The sequence below is a fragment of the Mixophyes fleayi genome, chromosome 9 (assembly GCF_038048845.1).
Source record: "Mixophyes fleayi isolate aMixFle1 chromosome 9, aMixFle1.hap1, whole genome shotgun sequence".
Classification (NCBI taxonomy): domain Eukaryota; kingdom Metazoa; phylum Chordata; class Amphibia; order Anura; family Limnodynastidae; genus Mixophyes; species Mixophyes fleayi.
In genome coordinates this window covers 2,614,110-2,636,752 of record NC_134410.1, presented here as the reverse complement: position 1 = coordinate 2,636,752, position 22,643 = coordinate 2,614,110, and the positions used below count along the sequence as shown (strand labels likewise).

General features: G+C 42.5%; 1 protein-coding gene across 4 annotated transcripts; it reads right to left on the bottom strand.

Annotated features, from left to right (window-relative positions):
- Positions 1-521: 521 nt before the first annotated feature.
- ZNF711 (zinc finger protein 711) lies at positions 522-19,071 on the bottom strand. 4 transcript variants are annotated; one of them, XM_075186222.1, is made up of 9 exons: positions 18,959-19,071; positions 13,535-13,632; positions 10,160-10,696; positions 7,805-7,963; positions 6,990-7,136; positions 6,774-6,911; positions 5,394-5,441; positions 4,872-5,012; positions 522-3,153 (listed from the first exon to the last, which is right to left on the bottom strand). In XM_075186222.1, exons 2-9 carry the CDS (start codon positions 13,605-13,607, stop codon positions 1,976-1,978), a joined length of 2,421 nt encoding a protein of 806 aa, XP_075042323.1. In that variant the 5' UTR covers positions 13,608-13,632; positions 18,959-19,071; the 3' UTR covers positions 522-1,975. The 4 variants fall into 4 exon arrangements, with proteins under 4 accessions (XP_075042323.1, XP_075042326.1, XP_075042324.1 ...); XM_075186225.1 differs by having other exon boundaries at positions 7,805-7,960; XM_075186223.1 differs by having other exon boundaries at positions 18,986-19,071.
- Positions 19,072-22,643: the final 3,572 nt, after the last annotated feature.

Sequence of the window (22,643 nt, the reverse complement as noted above, 5' to 3'; positions counted from 1 at the left end):
CATATCTATCCATCTATATCTATCTAATATCTATCTTATATATATCTATATATCTATCTATCTATCTCATATCTATCTATCTCATATCTATCTATCTCATATCTATCTCATATCTATCTATCTATCTCATATCTATCTATCTATCTCATATCTATCTATATCTATATATATCTATCTAATATCTATATCTATACATCTATCTCATATCTATCCATCTATCTCATATCTATCTAATATCTATCTCATATCTATCTAATATCTATCTATCTAATATCTATCTATCTATCTCATATCTATCTATCTATCTATCTATCTATCTATATCTATCTTTACATAATATACCAGCTTGTATACTAGGAGAGATTAGCACCCAAGTAACTTACAATCCTGAGCACAGAGACTCCCACAATATGTTGTTGCTATTTCTTCAAGTGATACAAAATAATTCTTTACGTAGAGATTTCCGCTCTGTCTCTATTGGTCACATTCTCCATCCGCCCCACCTCACAACCAGTCAAACATCAGCGAAACGCAAGAGATGCTCTTTATTTTATGTTCATTGTGATGAGTAAACACATTAAGAAATAATCTCACGTTAACAGTAACAACCTTCGTACGACATGTAAATCCGTTACAGCCACGTTAGCCACGGGGTGGATTTTTTTTTTTTTGTTCTGAGATCAGATATTTCCAGGAAAAAAAAGAAAATAGTCTGAAATTAGAAGTAATAAAATTGATCTTCAATTGGTGCAACATATTATAAAAAAAAATGAAGGCTGAACATGGTTTGAAACACAATTTTGTAATCATTTTTGTTCTGCTCTGTGTACAAGAGTGCAAACGAGGAGCAACGTAAATTAAACCCATAGAAAAAGACCACATGAAATACTCATCATTGAATGACAATTTTTTTTTTTTTTAATGAAATATCTGGCGTTTTATCTGAAGCAGTTTGATTGGCTGCATGCTGACACGTGGCGTTCTGTAGGAGAGGATGCAGATTATGTTGGCTGTAAACGTGTATAGTGGCAGCATTGTGTACTGGGTAAATACTGTATGGATGATGGTATAGACTGACGGATATAAATATTATCACTAGTGGAACTTACTGAGCGGCTCGTTCAGACCACCCCCCCACAGATCTCTTACTCGTAACAAACATTTTGTAAAAGTGCTAAACTTTTCATGACTGGTATAGTTTTCCATCTATAGATATAATATTTATATATATATATATATTTATATTTAATATAAAAAAAAAAGACTCATACATACAATAAAACATGTTCCTACCAAACAACATTCAACTGTTAAAAGGGATCTTCTATACACGGTCTCATCTTCCCAGCACCTTGTCTTGCAGTATTTGACCTTAGTATTAGAAGAAAGCTACTTTGTGAATACTGGATTATATTACACAATTGTGTAAACAGCTCTGTAAACTCATTTTATATAAATACCTCAAACTCTGTCTGGAATTCGGACTTTGCTGTCGAAGGGTAATGATCATTTGGCTTATTACCCTCTGCAGAGATGGGTGACCATTGGGTACCCCCAACACTGGCCGAATTACTAATCTACCCCCCCCCCCCCATCCCCCCCTGTGATATCCAGGTGTGAGATGGGCAGCCTGCAGCTGACCAGGAATGCTGGAATTTGTAGTTCTACAGCCCCAGCGCCACAGGCTGCCGCTTTCTCATCTAGAATAAGGAATATTTTTCTTTTTCTCAAACTTTGATTGGAACCAGACACTCTGCTATATCCAACGGGGACACGAGCGGTTTCACCGAACACAGCGAAAAGATTAACCCCTTCACTGCCGAGGGCCCAGCAACAAAGTGCAAAAATAAAAAAAGGGAATTAAAAGGTTGCCGTTCCCACCAGTGAAGTGGTTAATCGCGTTCTCTGGGACATTGTTCGTAGTTGTATCTTCTCCGGTGTCCTTGTACACACAAGGGGCTGCGGTCCATTCCGGTTACAGCATCGCCTCCTTGTGGTGTCTCATTATATGCTGGTTTTTTTCCGAAGGCCGGCGGAATCCCTTTTTGCAAAACTCACAGCGGTGCGGGTAGTCTTTAGTGTGTATGGAGATGACGTGGCGTTTAAACCCCGAGGCGTCCGTGGTGCTGTATTCGCAGTACTGGCACTGGTACACCTTCTTGCCGCTGTGCGTTTTCATGTGCTTTTTCAGCTCCGGCTGAAGCCGGAATCCCCGCTTGCATTTTTTACATTTAAAAGGCAAGTCCTTGGTGTGGACCGAGAGTATGTGGCCACTGAGTATAAACGGGTCGGAGGTTTTAAAGTCACAGTGTCGACACTGGTGGATCTTTTTCCCTTTGTGCGTCTCGCTGTGCTTCTTCAGTTCCGACGGGCGGTGAAACCCTTTCTCGCACACCTCACATTTGTGGGGGAAGTCCTTTGTGTGAACGGATATAATGTGCCGCTTAAGGTCGCTGGAGTTGGTACTCTTGTGGTCGCAATGGGGGCACTGGTGGGTTTTGTGACCCTGAAAAAGCTCTGTGTGCCGTAAAAGTTCCTTCTCGTCGGTAAAGGCCTGGGGGCACTGTTCGCACTTAAACGGCAAGTCTGTCCCGTGTCGGCTTTTAATGTGCGTTTTTAAGTTGGACTGGTCGGCACAGCGGAATTCGCAGAAATGGCACAGGTACGGCTTCTCGCCCGTGTGCGTCCTCATGTGCTTTTTCAGCTCGGACGGGTGTCGGAAGCCCTTCCCGCATTCCACGCACACGTGGGGGAAGTTCTTGCTGTGGACGGCCAGCAGGTGACGGTTCAGAAGACCCTGCTCGGCCGTCTCGTAGTCACAGTATTTGCACTTGTGGAGTTTGGGCTCCTTGTCCCTCAGGATGAGTTTGTTGGAGCTGAGCGGGCTGGCCTCGCGGTACCTCCGGGTGTATTCAGTAAACTCGTGGGACTTGTCCACCTTACTGCTCAGTTTATGGCTCTCCAGGTGGTTGTGGAAGCAGACCTTCTTGTTGGTGGTGAAGTCGCAGTCCGTGCATTGGTATTTCTTCTTGATCATGTGATCGGGGTGGTTCTTCATATGACGTTTCAGGAAACCCCGGGATTTAAACTTCTTCCCACATATATGACAAGGATACACCGTCAGCGGCTGTCCGTCGGGGCCAATGATGACAGCTGCATGGAAAACACAAAATATTGTTGCATTCTAGGTTGTAGATGTAACATACGACAACGCCCATAGTGGGCAGCAGACTACGGATTGGCATCCTGAGAACATGGTCTTGTTCCACAATTAGACAAATTATTTATTCATCTTACCCCACAGATTAAACATTTTGCTAAAAAGGAAGTTATGTGCAGCACGGTGGCTCAGTAGTCAGCACTTCTGCCTTACAGCACTGGGGTCATGAGTTCAATTCCCGACCATGGCCTTATCTGTGTGGCATTTGTATGTTCTCACCGTGTTTGCGTGGGTTTCCTCCGGGTGCTCCGGTTCCCTCCCACACTCCAAAAACATACTGGTAGTTTAATTGGCTGCTATCAAATTGACCCCAGTCTCTGTCTGTTTCTCCGTGTGTGTATGTTAGGGAATTTTAGACTGTAAGCTCCAATGGGACAGGGACTGATGTCCGTGAGTTCTCTGTACAGCGCTGCGGAATTAGTGGCGCTACATAAATAAATAATGATGATGATGTGCTATTGTTAGTACAGACTACAATCTGAGATGCCATGGTAACAATCCAGGTGGCCACGGCTAAGCTCCAACCCTTTGGCACTAGAATGTGATCGGTACAATATGGTTGACCTAGTAAATCAAATTTAATTCCAAAATACAAATAATGCTAACTAATAAGACATTGTGATAAACATTCAGCTTATTTTGGGAGTGATTCTAAATACATAATAAGTACACACATTAGGCTTGGAGCCTTTTCTGGGTTCAGTGCAATCGATGATTTGGAAAACGTCTAAACATTTGTGCACGTTGCGTTTTGACATACACAGCGACTGTAACGTGGGAAATATATAGTAAGAATCCCTTACACAACATCCCAATCTCAGACCAGGCGTTGGACACTTATTTCTATTCTAAACACCCAGCAGCATATTTTATAATGTACCAACACCAATGTATTAAAAAAGCAGAAAAGTGGCACAAAGATCTCTCGGATGTTCCCTTCTCTCCCGATTTATTCCAGATATGAGACTCAGTGAGCAGGATTTTCGGAGAAAAAGAAAGAGCAAAACTGATACTAGGTGGGTCTATGAAGTGACGATTTAACCTTTGGGGGACACGTGGAGTCCACAAATAGTCATATAAAGCGTCAGCTGTACTTGTGGCCGTACCCCTGTAATAACCATTAATGGTGTCCGAGGATCAGTTGTTACAGCAACTAGAGGCAGATAGCAACTGCCCCACCAGTCATTATACAGATGTAATGTGGTTATATTACAGTATATACCTTAGTTTCCTTGTACAAGTATGGAAGGGTTATCTGTGTGCATGTCACCCTACAGTCTGTGTGACCGCGCTGTACGATCTGTGTGACCGCACTGTATGATCTGTGTGACCGCGCTGTACGGGAAGGGACACCTGTGTGACCGCGCTGTATGATCTGTGTGACCGCGCTGTACGGGAAGGGACACCTGTGTGACGGCGCTGTAGGAGAAGGGACACCTGTGTGACCGCGCTGTACGAGAAGGGACACCTGTGTGACCGCGCTGTACGAGAAGGGACACCTGTGTGACCGCGCTGTAGGAGAAGGGACACCTGTGTGACCGCACTGTACGAGAAGGGACACCTGTGTGACCGCACTGTACGGGAAGGGACACCTGTGTGACCGCGTTGTACGGAAGCCATATCTGTGTTACTGCGCTGTAGGACAGATTACCTGTCTGCCACTGCCTGGCGTCCCCTCTTCTCCTCTTTTTTGCTTTCTGTTTCAGCGCTCTACTGGTGGTGATGCTGTCACAGATCTGCAGGTACTGGGTGGCTGTTCCGTTCTTATTTTCCAGTCGAGATTCCACATTTCCTGAGGAAGGAAAATGTCACGTAATAAAGACCCAGATTTCAGGCAAAGAGCTGACAATCCTAACAGGATTCTTCTCTATCAATAAGGAAACTGGAACAGAAGCATCGGACAGGACGCTGAACAAGGACACAAACGTACAACATATCCACTGCCTCACCCGGGCACCTGACAGTGGTGGACGGCTGCTTCTACCCACAATTCCCATTAGTGGGGTCAACCATCCCCCCTGGTTCTATGCTGAGACCCCGGTTCTAGACTTGCTATGTGCATTTATAGATTTTCTTAATGGCTGATACATGTAAAATGTCGTCATGTGATATTTCCAATCAGCATATTAATGAACATAACACATTTGCAGTAGGATTATTGGGGATCACGTACCAGTTTCCTGCCAGTCTCCATATTTTCTTGGGATCTCTCTCTCTTCTCCTATGATACAACAAATAATGACATATCAGAATAAAACGACTTCACAGTGGTTGTTTAGCGGGAGAAATCTGTGCGGAGGAACGCGAGTCCCCATCATGTTTCTCGCTCCTGTGTGTCTGAGCGATACCTCAAGGTGGACGGAGCCTAATTACAAACTGTCTATTTATAAAAGGGTGGGTTTAAAGGGAACCTTTTGCCATCATATAAACCCTAGAAAAATAATGAATAATTCTAAAGGAGAAGGTCACATAATAATGGCTGATCTGCGGATATACAGGATCTTCCTTATCCCCCCCCGAGATTGACAGCTCTAAGCTCCGACGTTCTCAGACCCTTGTTCTGCGCTCGTCGCTGCAGTCCCAGCATTTATAATCTGTATAATAACCAACAGCTACAACTATTATTACACTAAATTATGTATCAATCGTTTCCTATTTTTTACCTTCCGTTTCATGTCGCTTATCTATTTATATTATCACCCCATCGCTGTACAGCACTGTGTTATATGTTGGTGCTTTATAAATAAATGATAACAATAAGGGAGAGGACGCACCCTCCCACCACTTAGTGATCTGCCCATGTGTCTGGAAATAGCAGCAATATTGGCTATGGGACCCCAATGAGTAGCAGGCCCGGGGGCACAGAGGCCGCTGACTCCCAGCAGAGAACGAGAGGGTGGCGCGGGGTGTCACTACTCTGGTTACACGTATGCAGATTCCCGGGAGGTGTCAGGGGCAGCCCTGTGTGAACCCCAACAATCAATGTATCTGGATACAGGGGGCAGTTTTCGAGGGGTCCCTTCATACACCTCTTTTAAAAAAAAATTCCTGGGAGACCTTTTACCGCCTGTCGTCCGTCTGGACATATTTTCGAACGCAAGTTTTAATAAATCTTTCCTATGGGTGAAAGGATCTGTAGGTTTGTAAGATATAATAACTGTTATCTTGTTAAAGTACCAATAACTCTAAACTATTTCATATCACTCATCATCCTATTTATTCTTAGACATATAAGAACCTCTCTCATCTTTAACAAATCCTGTTTCCACAATCCACAGCTTACCCTCCCCCTTTATTGCTGTAACTTGCTGGGGGGGTCTTCAAACTATGGATATATCATCTGCTATCCAGAAAGCTCCTTTGTTTTATCAAATTCTTATTTTTACAAGTTTGAAGTTATCATATGTAAATGTCACTTTATTCGCTCAGTACTTATAAGTTATACTTTGTATCAACATCTTCCGCCGTTCAAAGATGATCTCAATAGAAAAACTAACCGCTATTTTGCGCGCTCAGAGTTGAATATCACAGCGGCTGAGAACCGGTGACTCACCATAAGCAGCGGCCCAGGCGACGGGGACAAATGTTTTGTTTAAGCCGGAGTCCTCCGTCTGGGCGTCCGGCAGAGAGGCAGCTTCTTCTTCCCCTACGATCACCTCCATGTAGACTTCATCTGCGATCTCGGCGCAGCCTGGATAAAACAGAGGAGATGTGATTGGCTCCGCGACGTACCTGACGTCACTCAGAAACACAGGTGATGTCTATTTACCGATATCTTCGTCTTCCTGGGAGGAATCTTTGACAGTCATGTAAACCATCTTCTCCCTCTGCATCCGACCGAGGCCGCTCTGTTCGATTACTCCGGTGACGTGGGTTCCGTTGTGGAAGTCGCTTTCCGTCACTATTTCCGTTCCCCCTGGAAGGACACAAACCGACACATCCCTGAAGTGCGGTGCTGTCTAAGGAGAGATGTCTCTGGGGGAATCTGGGAGGGACGACTTCAGTACCGAGAAACTAACAAGCCCAGAACGCTGTACCCACATCTCAATCCGGAAACTCTGTGTACGCTATATATCTCCAATAAACATACACTGCTAACAACATCCACGTAAGAAACATATAATTATACAAACGGAAGTGATAAACAGGTAGTGTCTATAGTGGAAAAGCATATTTGAATGAAACACAACCAATGCTCATTGATGTTGGGCAGAAACATTCACAGAAATATGGCAGCATGCAGTGAGCAAAATTTGTTTTGCCGTTCAGGTCCACATAATCACCACTAACCCAAATAAACAGTTGTCTGATTGTCTTAACTAAAAAGAAAATACAAGCAAACACACATCTAAACATTATAAATTATTACATTGCAACAAGTAACAGACGTTTGACATTATTTTGTATTTGTATGGACCCAATTAATTTTACAGTGATGTTTAGTACAGGACGGGGAGATTACAGGAGACGACATCCAGCTAAGAAGCGTATAAACATACTGACGGCGGCTGAAAGACAATATATACGGTTTGACACACAAACAGCGACACTGAGGTTTGATTGGAGCGCGTGACTTGTACTGACCTATATCCACATCATCATCCGCCTCCGCTTTGAATATGTAAACTTTAATCACCTCTGAACCGAACCCATCGTCCTTAGAGGCGTCCCCGTGGGAGAACTGCGTGCTGATTTTCAGAGGAGCGCCGCCAATGCGTTCTAGCTTGTCCCCCGCGTCGTCTACTGGATAAAACAAACGCATTTCAGTCATTAGACAGGAAGAAAAACCCAGTAACCTGGTAAATTAATATGTTCTCTCTCTTCGTGCCGGATGCTGCAGGAAAACAATACCAGGATTTAGTCATATGTGGAAGAACAAGCAGAACTGATCTGTTCACGTTATGTGATTTACAAACAGGACCACTAAGTTCATGAATCTGTTTTCATGTGATCAAAACAAATGCAATTTGGGTGGAAAACTCACAACTGAGTGTGAACCCTTCATACAACGCTCCCCTATACAAACAATCAATCATTACTGAATATATTGACAATTAGGCGAGATAGACACCAGCACCAATAGTCTACGCAGTGAGCGTTTCCGAGCGCTGCCGATGCACGAAAACACCTCAGAGATCCGAAATGATACATGAACTATATGAGGTTCTTAAATGATACAAATTAGCTGCAGTTAATAGAATAGTTTTAGATTGGTTGTGTCACCGAAAATAATACAGTGTCGCAGAGCCGCAAAGGTTGGGATCCGCTGCTTCTACGCGGCTTTTTTCAGAACGTAATTGTAATTTTACAGAGAACAGAAAACCAACAAAATGGAAAAACAGGCATCCGCATATACTCACTATAATGTATTCTGGAGGTATCGCTGTAGATATGTATTTTGCCATATTATGGCCTCGTACACGTTTGCCAAAAAGGCCCCTGATGCGCGTCGCTGTGATCGGGAGACTGGAAGGTAGCCCCAACGGAGGCCGGGACCCAATTTCTCCACACTGGACTACCAGGGGGAGAGTTTTTTTCATTGCTCTATTTTAAACTTTTATAAAACATGACTTAAATATTGAACATGTTTCGCGCTAGCCGTCTAATGCATTGTGAACGCAGAGCGGCTTTTGGACGCAGTTTGTACCTCCGCCCGGGTGTACGAGGCCGAAGGGAGAGATTTCAACTAAAAAAAGAGAAGTGTAGTGAAAAACATGAAGGTAAATAGACAGTAAAAGACGGACGTCTCGTGTTATGGCAGACGGATGTACTTACACACAAAGGGACAATGTGATGGGAAACTGATAATTATCTCTCAGGCTCAAACATAGGGATCGTGATCCCATCTCTCCCACATGAGGAATACAAGCTTAAGGAGCCCGGCATGAAATCGGGGCTCTCTGAGTTTGAAACCTCATTCAAATACACTGTGAATAAAACACAAAAGACGGTAGGTTCAGAAAATGTTTCATGTTATTAATCAGATATTATAACCCCCATATATACTCCATAGAGAACTGAAAAACATCCTTCTCTGTATATGTAAAGGGCCAGTAAACGGATGACAATGTATAGGCGTCAGTTCTGTGGATAATCCCGCACCTTATAGAGCTATTAAATACTGCAAAACACAGTAGCGCCAGCCAAGCAGCAAATCAACAAATAGCGTTCTCTTCCCAGGCCAATCCCAAAACCTAAAGATCAGCGCCTACGGTATGACTAGATTATGTGATGCTGGTTTAGAAGACTGAAGATGAACAGGGCACAAAATATAGAATTAAATGGCAGACTGATGAGTGCGGCCTCAGTGACTAAAACATTAGACTACTATGACAAAATAATATATAGAGGAGCCACGTTTAATAACGGAGGAAGGGGTTTAACAAAGAAACCTCATATATAAACAACCAATGCTGTAAATTTGCTGACTCTAAGTATCCCACGATGGGTCAACACAGCTAAGCGCAGGTACCACTCTGTAACTCAAGGGAAAGAGGAAAATGTAACAGTCCTGTACCCCAAAGAGGTGACGATAACTAATGACCAATGTACGAACAATCAAATCTATGGCGGGCACCATCTTCTCATTCACACAAGGAGAGCGGCACACTGCGGGTAATTATCTGTGTGGATCCCGAATTGCGAGATCGTTTAACGCTGTGAGATGTCCTAGCAAACCTCTGTGAAAGACGACACTGATATATTGTATGTTATTTTGATTTTTGATCTTTGTATAATGTTGGTTCGCCCAAATCAAATATTATTATGCAAATATTTATATTTTGGAGTAAACACTGTGGCTTTGCGTCATGTCACTGTGTGTATACACCGCTCGTACATTGATCAATCTCCTTGGGGCGCAGCACGGTCAGATCTTCCTCCTTATGTTGAATATAAGGGTGTAGTGCGCACATCCTAAGAGAACTGAACGCCACTCACATGAAATCATCAGATAATCTTCAGAAGCGCCCTTTACATCATCGTCATCCTCGGATTTAATGGTAACGGAGGAGCCGGTGGCCTGGATGCCCGGAGAATGGATAATCGCATCCGAATCGCAACTGGCTACTAAAACCTCTTGTGAGACCAAGGTGGGAGAGTGCGGCCCGGACACGGAGTCCTGAACCACGTGCGCCAACTGACCATCCACCCCCGTGACGAGATCAGCCACGAACACTTGGTCGGGGACAGTAACCGTTTCTGTTATAATGTCGGACTCCAGCACGTGATGGCCGCCGTCCGATTCCTCTTCGATGGCGACGTCCGTTTCCAGCACAGCCTCAGGAACGAAGACGCTCTCTGCGACCATGTCCGCCTCGCTGATGATGTCTGGCCCCTGGACGACCTCATCCGACAGCTCATCGTGTTCCAGGGTTATGTCGTCGTCCGTGATGACATCGGAAACTAAGACGGCTTGTGGGACCGATACAACGATGTGGTCGCCGCCGACGTTGGCGCTGCCGGTCATCCCAGCCACTGTGGAAACAACCGGACAACAGCTATAAGTTCTGTGCATTATATGGTGAATGAGACACATAACAATTGTCAATTAAAGGGGTGACCGATCAAAGCCAATCTCAAGGTGCCGAGGTCCATTCTCCAATCATGAGAGCGGATCAAAGCAAAGCAATTTGATTTTGGACAACCATTATCATCATCATCATTTATTTATTTATATAGCGCCAGCAAATGCTGTAGCGCTTTACAATTGGGAACAGACATTAATAAAACCATACTGGGTAATACAAACCATGTTACAATGCAAAGGGGCAAAGTAGTTTATTTTGCAATAGATTGGCTGACTGTATTTCCATGTAGCACACAAATACTTTATCGCTTTATTTTTAAACTGAAGTTTAAAGTTAATCTAGGACATGCCCTACCCCCAACTATAAATCTGTCCCCACATTTTAAATTGACCTCCCCTACAATGCAACATGGTTTTGCCCAGGTGCAAATTGACTCCTTTTTTTGCTCTGCTCTGCTTAATGACTCTGGACCTATAAGCGCATTCCATAAAAATAATATACATGCTGCATTGTACGCTCTGAGCTGGCTGCTAGGATTCCCATTCATTACTAGTATAAAAATGTCTGGAAGTCCGTCAATCAGCATACAATAACAGTCAGCCTACAACAACATATAATATATTTAAAGAGGGTATAATGTTGCAGTATGGTTATGCTAACACATCAGGTACAAGTGTACAGTTTGAGCTATGATCATGAAGAAGGGTAATTACTATGAACAGACCGTCCGTGCTCCCGGCTTCTATAGACAAACACATAACGTGCTCTGTCTTAATATCGGGGACCAAGCTGGACTATAGTACAGAGATGAGGCCTGCGCTTTATGTCGAGAGATGTAATGCAATAATAATGCAATAATAAAATAATAAAACGACCATTACCTGGGGTAGCGGTGCCTAGTATAGTGAAAAAGACACAGTATGACATACATCAGTACACGTCTTGTAGTTTGATTTGTAAAGTATTGTCTGAAAGTGGAGACCCTTATCTATGAAATATAAACCAAATTAAACCCATGGAATCAGATCAGCTTTAATTACATCTATAGCTGAATGTCAGTAACTATAGGTTGTCACCTACAAAAACAGATTTATAGGGGAGAGAAATATCTAATATATATATATATATATATATATATATATATATATATATATATCTCTATCTTCTTCTACTATATAAATGCCTAGTGGCGTGTGTGGAGAAAAAAAAAAAAACAAGCTGCAGCGCCACCTGCTGGGCAGAGTTATACACTGACCTATATATTTCTTGAAGGAGAAGTGACAGCTGGGAGTGGTTGGTGGTTGCCGGGGGTGACAGTGGGGAGTTTTTAACACCTTAAGTAGCTTGATGAAGGATGTGGCGATGAAGATGAAGGATGAGGTGATGAAGAAAAATGATGAGGTGGTGACATGTGGACAAAACCACGTTAAAAAAGGGCGCTTGCGTCGGGAAGTAACGCTCTTGCCCTGAGGAGGCCTGGGCTATGGCCCAAATGCATGACAAGAACCTTTTTAACACCTTAAGTAGCTTGATTTGACTAGAATGCATGAGTATCATGCACGGATTAACTTGTGTGTGTATATATATATATATATATATATATATATATAATGTCTGGTTCTGTCATCCTGTGTTTCACAACAAACGCTCTGCTGTCATCTGATGTATAAGAATCACAGTATAACCCTCTAATCACACGTATGTACCGTGTCAGCACAGATCACGCACAAGTGAACATCTAGTAACTGAGACTCTATGTGCAGGAAACAGCAAATGTCATCAACACCAGGAACCCCATCTGCATGATTCCCTCTTATGATGAGATATACAACACAGAACACGAGGGTGCACCGTATGTACACGGGTTGGGTACGCTTTAACGATGATGAAAATTCCGACACCGATGAAGCCTACAAATAAAATCTGAATTGACCAAAAACCCATTTAAATACACACAGACTTACCTCAAAACTGACTGTAGATCTCCGATCGCACCAGCAGGCTGACCGCAACTTATTCCGAATGCACAGCTCTCCGGCACTACACTTTCACGTCATCGCGACCTCTATGAATGTTAATTTAAAGCAGCAATGTCGGGTTAAGTGGTTAAACATTTAACCTCTGACATTGCCGGAGAGCTGTCCATTTGGAATAAGTTGCGGTCAGCCTGCTGGTGCGATCGGAGATCTGCAGTGTCGGTTTTGAGGTAAGTCTGTTTGTATTTAAATCGGTTTTTGGTCAATTCAGATTTCATTTGTAGGCCTCCGCGGTGTCGGATTTGTGGTAATCGTTAAAATGATTACCCCCGATGTACACAAAGGTGCACTGTATGTACATGAGGGGTACTGTATGTACACAAGGGGGCACTGTATATACATGCGGGGTACTGTATGACCAGGACTAGAAGTGTACCATCCCCCCACAATCTAGGGCACACGTAGGATATATTTTACATGTATACACATTTCAATGTATCAAAATCAGATAAATTCAGGAAGTCATTTAATTAGAAACCGCAACCTGGACGAACTCCGGCGCTATAACAGATTTGTATGGAGACTGGTGATATAATAAACAGATATAGAACTGCTGGCAAAATGTCTTTTAAACTTGAGTATCAATTATTCTCCTCCAGGACTGAAATAATTCCACCTTTATACAACCACAACAAGATTTCTCTACTGCGCTTACAGATCGGTCCGTCATTGTCTCCCCCTGGGACGTAGAGGAAACAGAAGGCACCATTCTACGGCCCTTATGAGAATCGGACAAGAAGGAGGATTACCGAAGTCCTGCATGATCATGGTGTGGGGCATTTTGGACGCCTGCAGGTCCAGCCCTCCGCCTCCAGGATCCATAGATAGTCCGAGTCATTCACGAAACCTACGAACAAAAATAGAAAATACAGATCAACGTGATCCGACAGGGAGTTCTCAGGAAACTGTATCAGAACGTTATATTGTTTTGTTTTTTTGAATCAAGTGTTTTTATTGTGAATTTTTTATAACACACAAAAATTAAAACAAACAGGAAAAAAAAAAAAAAAATCACAAAAAAAAACCAAAACAAAAACTGCCTAATGCATTTGCCAATCTAATCAATTAATTGACATATTATTTATCCAGGTTAAAAAAAATAGTAACAAGTTAGTAGGTAAATGGTTAATTATATGATACAAACAATCACTAATGAAAGAGCTGATATAATAGCAGTTGTTCCAATACAGAGATATGAAACATAAATAGCTGCGTCAGCGGATAAACTAACAAGTCATATAAAACAGAATTCATGTACATATAATAATCTAGCTAAGAATAACACATAAACAGGTGGATGTGGAGGACAATGCTAACCAGGGACACAGAAAGAGAAGCCTGTGGATATACTATTCAGGGGGCACATAAACCTACCCGTCTCCAGAATGTATCTATACTTGGAGTTGTACCAGCAAAACCATATCTAATACTTCTAACACCTCTAACCTTGTACATGTAGCGTTCATGGCCCATAAGATCTGTGGCTGGATCACGCAGAAATAACTTATTGTAGATATTTATTTTAATTAGGAGTGTAGTGCACCTCTGTATATCATTGCAAATGTACTTATCTTTTTACATTGATATGTGTGGAAATGTATTGGCTTCTGAGACAGTATGTCATGTTTGGGTTTTGCAACTGTCTGGAGACAGGCAATCTCATGTTAATTAGACCTTTTCATCGCTGAGTGACCAACATGTCTGTTGAGCCTGAAAGACAGGAGGAGGTAATTATACTTGTGGTAGAGTCCCTATGTAAGTGATCACAGGTGAATGTGAATTCTGCAAGTTAAATTGTGTTCAAAGCAAGACTTTAGAAATGTGATATCCTGATGGTAAACATTCAATATAATTCTTCAGACGTTGTGGCACCTCTATTAGCAATGTAAAAAGGTGTTAAACCCCTCCAGGCTGATTTATGTGCAGGCTGCATGAATCACCTGGATTGGTTAGATGGGCAGGAGGCCAGATTAGCTCCTGCCAGGGTATCTGTGTAAATCTGTATAAAAAGAGCACTGTTTGACTATGTATTAGTATTATACTGTCTGTACTTTCTGGAGATCACTTGTACCTCAAACTAGTGTGTAACTGTCCTTATTAGGACTTCCTGAGCTAATAAACAACACTGCTTAAGGATCCTGCTTTGATGCCTACTTACCTGCTGTAATTCCTGTGACCTACAGATTAGACCCAATCTAATCCATTCCTGGCTGTCTAAGGTTTGGCCCAACTCTCCAGTACCAGCGCTCTGCCTGCTAACCAGCAGCTCTGGCCAGTGTGATAGGCCAGGGGGGGATCCATCCACAGTACCCTGATCCATAGTAAGAGGTCAGAGGTACCAGCCCAGGTACACCAGCAAGGGGGTACACTAGCAGTGACAGTTACCTAGAAGGAACCCGGTACTGGATGCCGGTAAGGAGTCCAGTGGTGGCAGCATTTGTAAGCCCCTCCTACTGCGGTTAGAGGGCGCAATTGGGATAACGAAAAGGACCGGTGGCGAAGTAAGCCCAGCCGGTTCCCAGCAGCAACAGACAAGGTGGCATAGGCGGTCCATCCTGTCACATGTATCCTTACCAGAAGACGGACCTGTGTGATAGCCGGAACCACCTCACCAGCTAAGGTGCAGACACAGACGGCCTGGAACGTCTCCATGCAAATCATTTTATTCGTTTCTTGTACAAATGATCATAAATTGTAGCATAGACACCATGTGAAACATATAAATATTAATGTAACCCACTTCAGAGGACATTGATAAACAGCTTTATCTATGTCATTATAATCACACATGGATATAGATACACCACACAAACACACTACTTGCACATTAAACGCAACAGTTATGTTTGTGACGCTGTCAGTCATCCGTAGAAGTTCTAGGAAAGTCGCAGATGACACAATTCCCTAGTAAGATGCACCTTTTAGAGTGTAAGCTCATGGGGCAGGGCAAACTTTACCTACTGATTCATGTCATTGTATGTTACCTACTTGTATCATCGTCCCTTCAATGTACAGCGAAATATGATGGCTAAACTATAGTAAAGTATAACAATAATATAATAGACAGTGTCAAAGATAGAGACACTAATACTTGTGTTATACTGGGAGTACGTCTCTTCCTGGGATTTTACCTCCATTGCAGTAATTATGATGTTTCCCTTCAGAATATAACTATGACCAATAGACAGATCCGCTCTGATTGTCACAATCAGCCATTCGTGATAACTTTCCTCTTTGTTGAATAACAGAAATAAAGGGGGAAACTGTCCTCCGATCCCAAAGGGATCACCAGTACTTCAAGCGTGAATGTGCCCAGATGTCTATTGTACTTTATGTCCATATTTAGAGTTATTCCTGCAATTGGCTCCTGTTGTCTGAGAGATCTGACCTTAAGTTCCACACTCTGGTTTAATGCACAAACTCCGCTTCTATCTATGTTATACCCACAGGAGGTGACGACACCTCTGGCACGGCTTCAGAAAGAAGGAATGTGAAACGGAAGCCTTCTTATATAGGAATGTGGATATTTCTGACACGGACATCATGTCTCCTATGTGTAACACTATTAATTCCCAGTGTTATGGTATATTAGAGATATACTTGCACAAAACTATAAGGGAGTCATCAAATATCATTGCTCAAAGGTGCAAATCCACAGCAACCAATCAGTTTCTATCTGCCTTACGCAATTCAGACAATGAAAGTAGGTCTCTGATTGGCTGATGTGGTTCTGGTGGAGATTTTAGCAGTAAAAGCAGAAAATACATCACATCAGATAAACTGTTAATCAGCCAATTGGCATCAATACAGATATTTATACAGACAGTGTACAATTAGTACAGGGAACAATGGTAATGAAACAAGGTTGTACACACTCTTGTAATAGAACAAGCTAGTAATGATTCCTGACAATCCCAGATACATACATTTGCAGAACATTGGACTGCATCTCTCCGCTTACTGGAGGCGACACTTAGTATATACAAATAAAGGACCACAAATTTGTTTGAACGCTACTGAAGCTCGGAAGAGTTATTCTTCAGACTACAATTTCATATACTGGAAAATAGCACAGAATTGGAAAGTATACCACGTACAGTTATCAGATATAATGTACAGTGAGGGGAAAATGTATCAAACTTCGGAAATTGCCAACAAATGTGCAACAAAATAACAGTTTACACTAAAACATTAAGGAGAATTCAATTCCCCCCAGAGTATCGCTGAGATAATTTTCCAGGGCTATGCTAGAGCAAGGATAGACAGGTACAGATTCTATAAGGATCACTGACACTTCAGATAGACCATAATGATTCATTAATGTGCCGCAGTTTATGTCTCATGTTACCGATATGATGCGCACTGTCCCTAAGGACATCTGAAGCAGAAGCTGTACCTTTATATAAAGCTGTGACAGATCTATGGCCATATTACAGGGATTACTTACATACGTTGGATATGATTGGCTATAGGTGATTAGGATGGATACGACTGGCCAATAGGGATTAGTATGGATAAGGTTGGTATTTAATGATTAGTTTGGCTGTGACTGATCATTGATGATAAGGTTCGATATGATTGGCTATTTGTAATTAGGTTGGATATCATTGGTTATATGTGATTTGGTTGAGTAATGATTAATCATTAGTGATTAAATTGGAAATAACTGGACATTAGTAATTAGATTGGGTATGACTCATCATGAGTGACTGGGTTGAATATGATTGATCAGTAGTGGTAAAGTTGGATATGATTATTGGTGACTGAGTTAGATATGATTGATCAGCAGTGGTAAGAATGGATATAATTGTGTTGGATGATTGATCAGGAGTGGAAAGGTTGGATATGTTATTGGTGATTGAGATGTATATGATTGATTAGTAGTGGTACAGAAGGATATAATATGGTTGGATATACTTGATCAGAAGTGGTAAGGTTGGATATGATTATTGGTAACCAAGTTGGATATGATTGATTAGTAGTGGTATTGAAGGACATAATTGGGTTGTATATGACTGATCAACAGTGGTAAGGTTGGATATGATTATTGGTCATTGGTTTGGATATGATTAATCAAGAGTGGAAAGGTTGGATATGATTATTGGTGATTGAGTGGGATATGATTGATCAGCAGTGGTCAGGTTGGATATGATTATTAGTGACTGAGTTGGATATGATTGAGTGGTAAGAATGAATATAATTGTGTTGGATGATTGATCAGGAGTGAGAAAGATTGGATATGATTATTGATGAGTCAGCTGGATATCATTGATCAGGAGTGGTAAGGATGGATATAATTGTGTTGGATGATTGATCAGGAGTGGTAAGTTTGGATATGATTGATCAGGAGTGGTAAGTTTGGATATGATTGATCAGGAGTGGTAAGAATGAATATGATTGGGTTGTATATGAGTGATCAGTAGAGATAAGGTTGGATATGATTATTGGTAACTGAGCTGGATATGATTGATTAGTAGTGGTACAAAAGGATATAATAGGGTTGGATATGATTGATCAGTAGAGGTAAGGTTGGATACATATGATTATTGGTGATTGGGTTGGATATGATTGATCAGGAGTGGTAAGAATGGATATAATAGGGTTGGATATGATTGATCAGTAGAGGTAAGGTTGGATACATATGATTATTGGTGACTGAGTTGGATATTATTGATCAGCAGTGGTAAGGATGGATATATTAGGGTTGGATATGATTGATCAGCAGTGATCAGGTTAGATATGATTATTGGTGATTGGGTTGGATATGATTGATCAGCAGTGATCAGGTTGGATATGATTATTGGTGATTGGGTTGGATATGATTGAGCAGCAGTGATCAGGTTGGATATGATTATTGGTGATTGGGTTGGATATGATTGATCAGCAGTGATCAGGTTGGATATGATTATTGGTGATTGGGTTGGATATGATTGATCAGGTTAGATAAGATTATCAGCTACCAGGTCGGAGCTGATTACCGGTGATTTGGCTGCAGTGACAGATGAATGATGATGACCTGCGCCCACACCCGGGCTCCGGGGGTCTCTCTCCCCCCATATAACACTCCGGGCCCCTCACCCGCTCTCTCCGGCCTGCAGAGGCCTCTCCCCTCCCGGCCTCAGGATGCGGCCTTCCCGGGGGCCCCGCTCCGTCCCCCCCGCACCCCCCTGTACCTGGCCGGGGTCCCGGGCGTCCCTCACCGTGTCCGGGGCAGCGGGCTCCGAATCAGGGGGCTCCGGGGGCCGCGGCCAATCAGTGAGGGGAGCGGGCGCGGCCTCCTCCTCCTCCCGCCTGGTGCGGCCTCCTCCCCCCGCGTCACTGCAGTACTCCGGGAGGGGGGACTACAAGTCCCAGCATGTACTGCCCGGCCAGCTGTGGGGGAACCACAAGTCCCAGCAGGACACGTCCTGCGCCCCCATCACCTTATAATACAAAGGTACAATCAATGCAAATGCGAAACCCAGAAACCTCAGCCCCCCTCAGTATGGGGGTCCCTGTATATTATATTATACCTGACTCCCACAGGCTCTGCCATAATATTCTGCTTCTGTTCCTCCAACTGCAATAACCTGAGTTTAATTCTGTCATCAATGTAAATCCCCCCTGACATTTATTATTGCATTCAGCTATTAGTTATTGCACCTATAACTGTCTCTGCACTCTGTATAATGCTCCTGCTTTCCCAATGAGTCTCAGTAATTTCAGAAATAAACCTGCATTTAATGGGAATAAATGGTAATAATGTATATTGTATTATTCTACAGTAAGTAACACTTCATTAGTCTTTGTATTAGACTTTTGCATGTCATTGTATGATTAGACAATACTCAAACACTTATCGGAGGGCTTAATCATTGATATTTACATTTTAGTTCTAAAATTCTATACACAGCCGATTACATGTAACAGGAATATTTAGTTTGGCGCTATATGTACATGTAAGACCTTCACCATGATGGGCTCACTTGGTAAGACGTGTAGGGTTAGGATTTAAAATGATTGGATTGTGATGTCAGTTTTTCTTGGACAGCGATCCGCAGAGCCCTAATCCACTCCGGGCCAGCACTGTACCCCCTTATCTGGGGGCTCAGAAGAACGTATCTCCATTGGACGCTGACCTGCAGCTTTGGTGATCTACGTGGCCTCCATTGTGGTAGCACCGAAGCCGCAACTTCCAATTCTATGTCTCCACCAATCTACTGTCTCCTCATTTTAGTCGCATTCCGCCACCGGTTACGGCACTGAGACGCCAACCGCCAATAGCGTCTTTAGTATTGAAGGCTGATAATTCTGCGGCCTTACAGCAGCCACACACACATTTAAGGGACCATCTTTACTTTTTGTTTTATGTCATTGTGCATAATATTTATCATGATCTCAGTGTATTATTATTATTATTATTAACAGTTATTTATATATCGCCAGCATATTCTGTAGCGCTTTACAATTGGGAACAGCACAGTAATTAAAAAAAAATGAGTATTACAGACAGAGAGGTAAGAGGGCCCCGCTCACAGAGCTTACACTCTATGAGTCAATGGGAGTTTGATACATGAGGGTAAGTACTACATGTTACATATTGGTCCAGCCAGATTCCAAAGGTAAAAAGTGCATGGTGGGTATGTACACTGTAAAAAACAGCTTCTTAGTTATATCTGACTTGAAACAAGACAGCACTGTTGATACCCAAATTTATCTTTCATCCCCTGACCTCTCCCCTTCTCTTCTGTCTCGTGTCTCCTGCTGTCTCTCTGCCATCTCATCTTGGATGTCCCAACGCTTCCTTAAACTCAATATTTTCAAGACCGAGTTTATAGTCTTCCCCCCCTGCCAGGACTCTCCAACCGTATCTATTTCTGTTCTTAACACTACCCTCGTTTCTGTCCCCCAAGTCCGATGCCTTGGGGTCATCCTTGATTCCTCCCTCTCCTTCAAGCCTCACATTCTGTCCCTCTCAAAATCCTGCTACTTCCACCTTCGGAATATATCTAAGATACGTCCCTTTCTCACCACGGAAGCCACGAAAACCCTTGTTCACTCGCTTGTTATCTCTCTCCTTGACTACTGTAACCTCCTTCTCTCTGGCCTACCTGATTCTCGCCTTGATCCTCTTAAGTCTATCCTCAATGCTGCTGCCCGCCTCATTTTTCTCTCCCGCACTCTGTCTCTGCAGTCTCCCTCCAACAGTCACTACATTGGCTCCCCATACCCTACAGAATTAAATTTAAAATCCTCACCCTCACCTTTAAAGCTCTTAGTCAATCTTCCCCTCCCTACATCTCCAATCTCATCTCTTCCTACACTCCTACCCGCCCCCTCCGCTCTGCCTGTGACCGCCGCCTCACTACTTCACTGATCACCTCCTCTCACTCTCATCTTCAGGACTTTGCCCGGGCTGCTCCCCAGCTGTGGAACGATCTTCCCACGTTCCATCAGGTTAGCATCTACTCTCAAAGGCTTCAAGCGTGCCCTTAAGATTCATTTCCTTATTCAAAGCTCTTAATCAATCGTCCCCTCCCTACATCTCCAATCTCATCTCTACCTACACTCATAGCCGCCCCGTACCGCAAATTATCGGCAGGACAAACTTATAAAAAACTTAAGAGATACTACAGATACTATCTTAAAGAATTTAAAGGATATGATTGGGAAATATGCGGAAGAGGAAGTAATTGATGAAAAAACGGCAGAATATATTATTATCCCGTTCCCCAGAATTCCAGTATTATACACATTACCCAAAATTCATAAAAATGCAACAGCCCCGCCAGGGAGGCCCATCATCTCGGGTTTAGATACAGTCACCATTAATTGTCAGAAATAATCAACCACTTTCTACAGTCTCTAGTCCAGCAATCTAGATCACATCTCAAATATACTAGATCCTTTTTGGAGAAATTAAATAACATTGACTGGCAACCTGATTTCTTTTTGGTGACAGCAGATGTAAAGTCATTATACACCATCATACAACACGACCTAGGTTTGGAAGCTGTCACCAAGTGTCTTGAAAATACTACATATTCACAAGTCAAAAAACGCTTCATACGAGAAGGTATTTCATTTATCCTCCATAATACCTATTTCAAATTTCAGGAGTTTTTTTATTTACAGTGTGTTGGCACAGCGATGGGTACCAGGTTCGCCCCAAGTTATGCGAACATTTTCATGGCTCAGTGGGAGGAGCTATGGGTGTGGAGTGGTCATGACTTTGGGGCGGACCTGGTATCGTGGTATCGCTACCTTGACGACATATTTTTCGTTTGGAGAGGTTCTGAAACCACTTTTCAAAATTTCTTCACATATTTGAATTCAAATACGCATCACTTTGAACTTACTTTTGATTACAGTAAAATCACTGCAAACTTTCTGGATATTACAGTTTACATCACTGGTAAAGGGATACAAACAAAAACATACAGTAAACCTACGGATATAGGAGGATACATAGAATATGATAGCAATCACCACAAAGTTTGGCTTGATAATATAACGTTCGGCCAGGCTATAGTGGGGACTGGACCTGACTGATGACAGATCTGCATTATTACATCTATGCCTATTTTTTAACACAATCTGGTACAAGTCCCTGCACAATTTTATTGTGGAATTACTTCTGTTACAATTGTATTGTTTTTAATATTTTATACAAGTAAAGTTTAAAGAGATAATGCACTAGATCTCTTTTTTGTTGTTTTGTATTTGAATGGAGAAAAGGATGGTCTTCTGGTGAAGGAAGAAAGAATATGTGTGATATTTTATCTGAAGGCTCATATTCATTGAAAACCTTGCAATCATATGTCTTTTGGGGACAAGGTGGATTAGAAGACACTTGGAGTTTTGTTCCTATTTGGTGTT

What these genes read in the sequence shown, in the direction of transcription:
- ZNF711 (XM_075186222.1), bottom strand. Translation starts at nt 13,607, where the DNA reads ATGGATCCTGGAGGCGGAGGGCTGGACCTGCAGGCGTCCAAAATGCCC. An exon ending in AGATTATCTGATGATTTCAT is followed by an intron (nt 7,964 to 10,159) that starts GTGAGTGGCGTT and finishes TGTTTTATCCAG; the next exon opens with TAGACGACGCGGGGGACAAG. An exon ending in GGATGATGATGTGGATATAG is followed by an intron (nt 7,137 to 7,804) that starts GTCAGTACAAGT and finishes GTGTCCTTCCAG; the next exon opens with GGGGAACGGAAATAGTGACG.